The following is a 3,287-nucleotide window of genomic DNA, read 5'->3' on the forward strand; positions in this document are numbered from 1 at the left end:
TGCAGGTATGGCACATGGGTCCTGTCTTCTTTTAAAATGTGGCAAATAAATTGTCCTCTTTCAAAATGAGGCAAATAATATTTTCACAGGGGGCTAAATGAATAAGAACGAAAAGTGCATTTTTTCTAGTATATATAATTATGTGTTTTCAATATTTACTTACAAGAATGTTTATCCTTCCAAATTTGCAAATCTTACTCCAGACTTGTTGCTGCTTCACTGAAACATGTCTTTATCTATTTACTCTCTTATATTTTACGTCTTATATTTTAATTCTATATTTTTAAGTTATAACTTATTCGAAGATCGATTGATTTGTACGAAAAAATTTATAGATGCACACAATCTCTTATTCCTTTTATTATAATTTTATAAAAACCTTTTCAATCATTCATATGAAAAAAAATATGTACATATTATCGCTGTAAAAATTGTACCACTGCAGTGCTTCAAAATGGATGTCCCACGTCATTTTTACATAACTATCAGTAATTCCCTCAATCACGGCATCAATCTGGTTATTCATACAATATTATTATTATTTTAGCTGGAATGAATTTCTCTCATATTTTACTTATATTTTTCGTCCGTATATATTTGTTTATAGATGATTCCTAGAGCGTTTGTGAAAGACTGGAGACACGAATTCGACGATACAGTACGTGTAATTACGTACGATGGTATAATTGCGATAATAAAATTAGAAACAGTTAATGGGAAATTTTATTTAACTGATGGATGGGAGCAATTTTTCGATCATCACAATTTATACGATGGTTATTGCCTAATATTTGAATATACCGGAAATTCGACATTTAACGTGATCATAATGGATGATTATGGGTTAGAAGTGAAATATGAGTCGGACGTCTCCGAAGAAGGTGAAGAAATCAACAATTCGAATATAGATAATCCTGTATTCGAAGTGAAGTTAACACCCCGTAAATATGGCCATCGAAAAATTGTAATTTTTCTTTTGAATAAATATTTTCATTTTATAGTCGTACTAAGTCTATAATTATGACCTCAAGACTAATAATTCATTCATGGCATTGTAGTATATACTGGAAAGATTTGCCGGCCAGCATTTGCCAAAATTCGTGCGTAGTGTTAAAATTCACGACTGCTTACATCAAAATTGGGATATCACTACAAATTTAAGGTCAAATGGTGTGGTACGATGTCTCACTATAGGATGGACACATTTTCTCTCCATGAAGGAATTAGAAATTGGCGATGCATGCGTATTTAAACTACTGAACAACGAACCTCTGGAATTTTTAGTGTACAAAAAAATCACAGTGATGGAAGTTTGACAGGACTATGAGATTTTTTCATTTTAACTTGTTTTTCGTTTTGGCTATTTTTATATGCAATCATAATGTTTTATTACAAATTTTATGTCCATCTAATTTATTACTATCTAATCTTATTGGATTTACTTTGTTTACGTACTTATATATTTTAACAACATTTAAATAACTTTAAATTTTACAATAATGAAGAGAGTCCTAGTTATATTAATAATTAGGAAACTAATTTAAAAGGTATTAAAATTATAAAAGCTAATTTAAAAGGAATTAAAATCATAAAACACTATAAACCTAGTAAATACGTCCAAAACTATTATGAAATATGGAAAGAAATATTAAAAACTTAATTGAATAAAGGGACAAATGGCAAGGGATCCCAACAAACTGTCAGCCAAATAGACTCCTATTCACTTTGGCGAGTGGCCGAAATTTTGGAAAAAATTCTGCTCCGGATGCATTGCCATCACATGGTATATGTTAATGTGGTCACATGGTTGTGTGTATCCCTGCCGCTGAGTTCCTGTGACTGTCTGTGCGACTGCATGAGTGGTTATGCGTTGCGATTGCGTACATGTAAGCTACCGTCATTCCATTTCTTGTTCAAGCCAATGTGCTTGACTCCGTTCCATGTTGATCCACATTGTTCCAGCTTGCTATAGCTTCCATTTCCAACTTCTAACGTGGCCCTTAAACTTTCCTAAAGATATTTCATTTAAAGTCGATACGGTAGCCTCAATTGAAAATTAAAGTCTATGTCGAAATTATCCACAATTTATTTAATTAATAAGTGTAGTACTAGAAGTTTAATTACAATTACAATTAAGTTTACAACTTTCGTAGCAACTAAAATAAAATTCAAGACTTTATAATAGTTGTAATTAAGTCCAAAACTTTCCTAGTAATTGTAATAAAATTCAATTTTTTTTAGTAATTATGTCACATTACTTTGAAGGGTTATGACAAGGACCTAAGATATATTGATATACGCTTTAATAATTAGATTATGTCAAGTCGATCATCGATTATCCAATCTAATTATTAGTCTTTTTTCACTAAAAACAAAACACTGCACTATCTATGTAAAATCACAGATTAGCCAATAAATTAGGAATATTTTTCCTGTTACCTGTTGTGCGTGTATTTTATCTTCGTCCGAGATTCGATAAATAAGTATAGACGCAATGGCCATATTGCACATCTAATTATTCTCAATAAGTTAAGTATCATTTTCAGTGTGATGGCACTTGTGATAGAGGATGAAAACAAACATGTCTCTTTCTTGCAAAGAAAAGATAAATGCCAAAAAAGGAAAGAATCTTACAAAATGATAAATGCCATATGTAATTAATGTTTGTAACTATTTCACCAACCTACTTTATTTATTCACCTCAAATTCATAACTCATTTTTCATCTACATCTTCAATTCATTCATCTCAAATCTCAAACTAATTACAGTGTGCAATTAAGCAACAAATTCTAAGGTAAGTTGATTTTTATGAATAATGTTATTTATATGAATAACTTACTATTTTTAATCGTTGATATTTGTGGAAGAAAGGTGAAGTTTGTGTCGAAAATGAAGTTGGTGGTGTAAGAAGTAAGTGGAGGAGTGCCCGCACGCGGTGGTGTGGGAGTCCCTTCCCGCAATACCAGTGCGAGGAGTCCCCGCACAAATCTGTGTGAGGGAGTCCTCACACGAATATGTACGGGGATTCCCCGCAACATTGTTGCAGGGACTCCTCGCACCAATACATTGGTGTGGGGACTCCCCGCTTTTTGTTTCTTTTTTCAAAGTTAAATTATAATGTTTTTTATATAAATTGGAGACAGAATCTCAAAATTAAAAATATATATTAAATCTAATAATTGATATGCATTGACAGTAATTTTTTTCTAGCTTACATGATATTTATGATATATAATTATATGAAATCACGAAGATATGTTGGTATATGTTATGACACTTTTCATTT

General features: G+C 31.4%; 1 protein-coding gene across 1 annotated transcript; it reads left to right on the top strand.

The window, feature by feature from the left end:
* Positions 1 to 607: 607 nt before the first annotated feature.
* Positions 608 to 2,997, top strand: LOC111374830 (B3 domain-containing protein Os03g0619800-like). The gene is made up of 3 exons (XM_022997566.1): positions 608 to 964; positions 1,059 to 1,175; positions 2,869 to 2,997. Exons 1-3 carry the CDS (start codon positions 608 to 610, stop codon positions 2,995 to 2,997), a joined length of 603 nt encoding a protein of 200 aa, XP_022853334.1.
* Positions 2,998 to 3,287: the final 290 nt, after the last annotated feature.

The sequence above is a fragment of the Olea europaea genome, unplaced genomic scaffold (genome assembly GCF_002742605.1).
Source record: "Olea europaea var. sylvestris unplaced genomic scaffold, O_europaea_v1 scaffold1300, whole genome shotgun sequence".
NCBI lineage: Eukaryota > Viridiplantae > Streptophyta > Magnoliopsida > Lamiales > Oleaceae > Olea > Olea europaea.

Bases quoted from the DNA above. Each gene is read 5' to 3' on its own strand.
- LOC111374830 (XM_022997566.1), top strand. From the start codon at position 608: ATGATTCCTAGAGCGTTTGTGAAAGACTGGAGACACGAATTCGACGAT. The intron at 965-1,058 runs GTAATTTTTCTT...ATGGCATTGTAG, and splicing joins AATATGGCCATCGAAAAATT to TATATACTGGAAAGATTTGC. The intron at 1,176-2,868 runs GTACGATGTCTC...TATTTGTGGAAG, and splicing joins ATTTAAGGTCAAATGGTGTG to AAAGGTGAAGTTTGTGTCGA.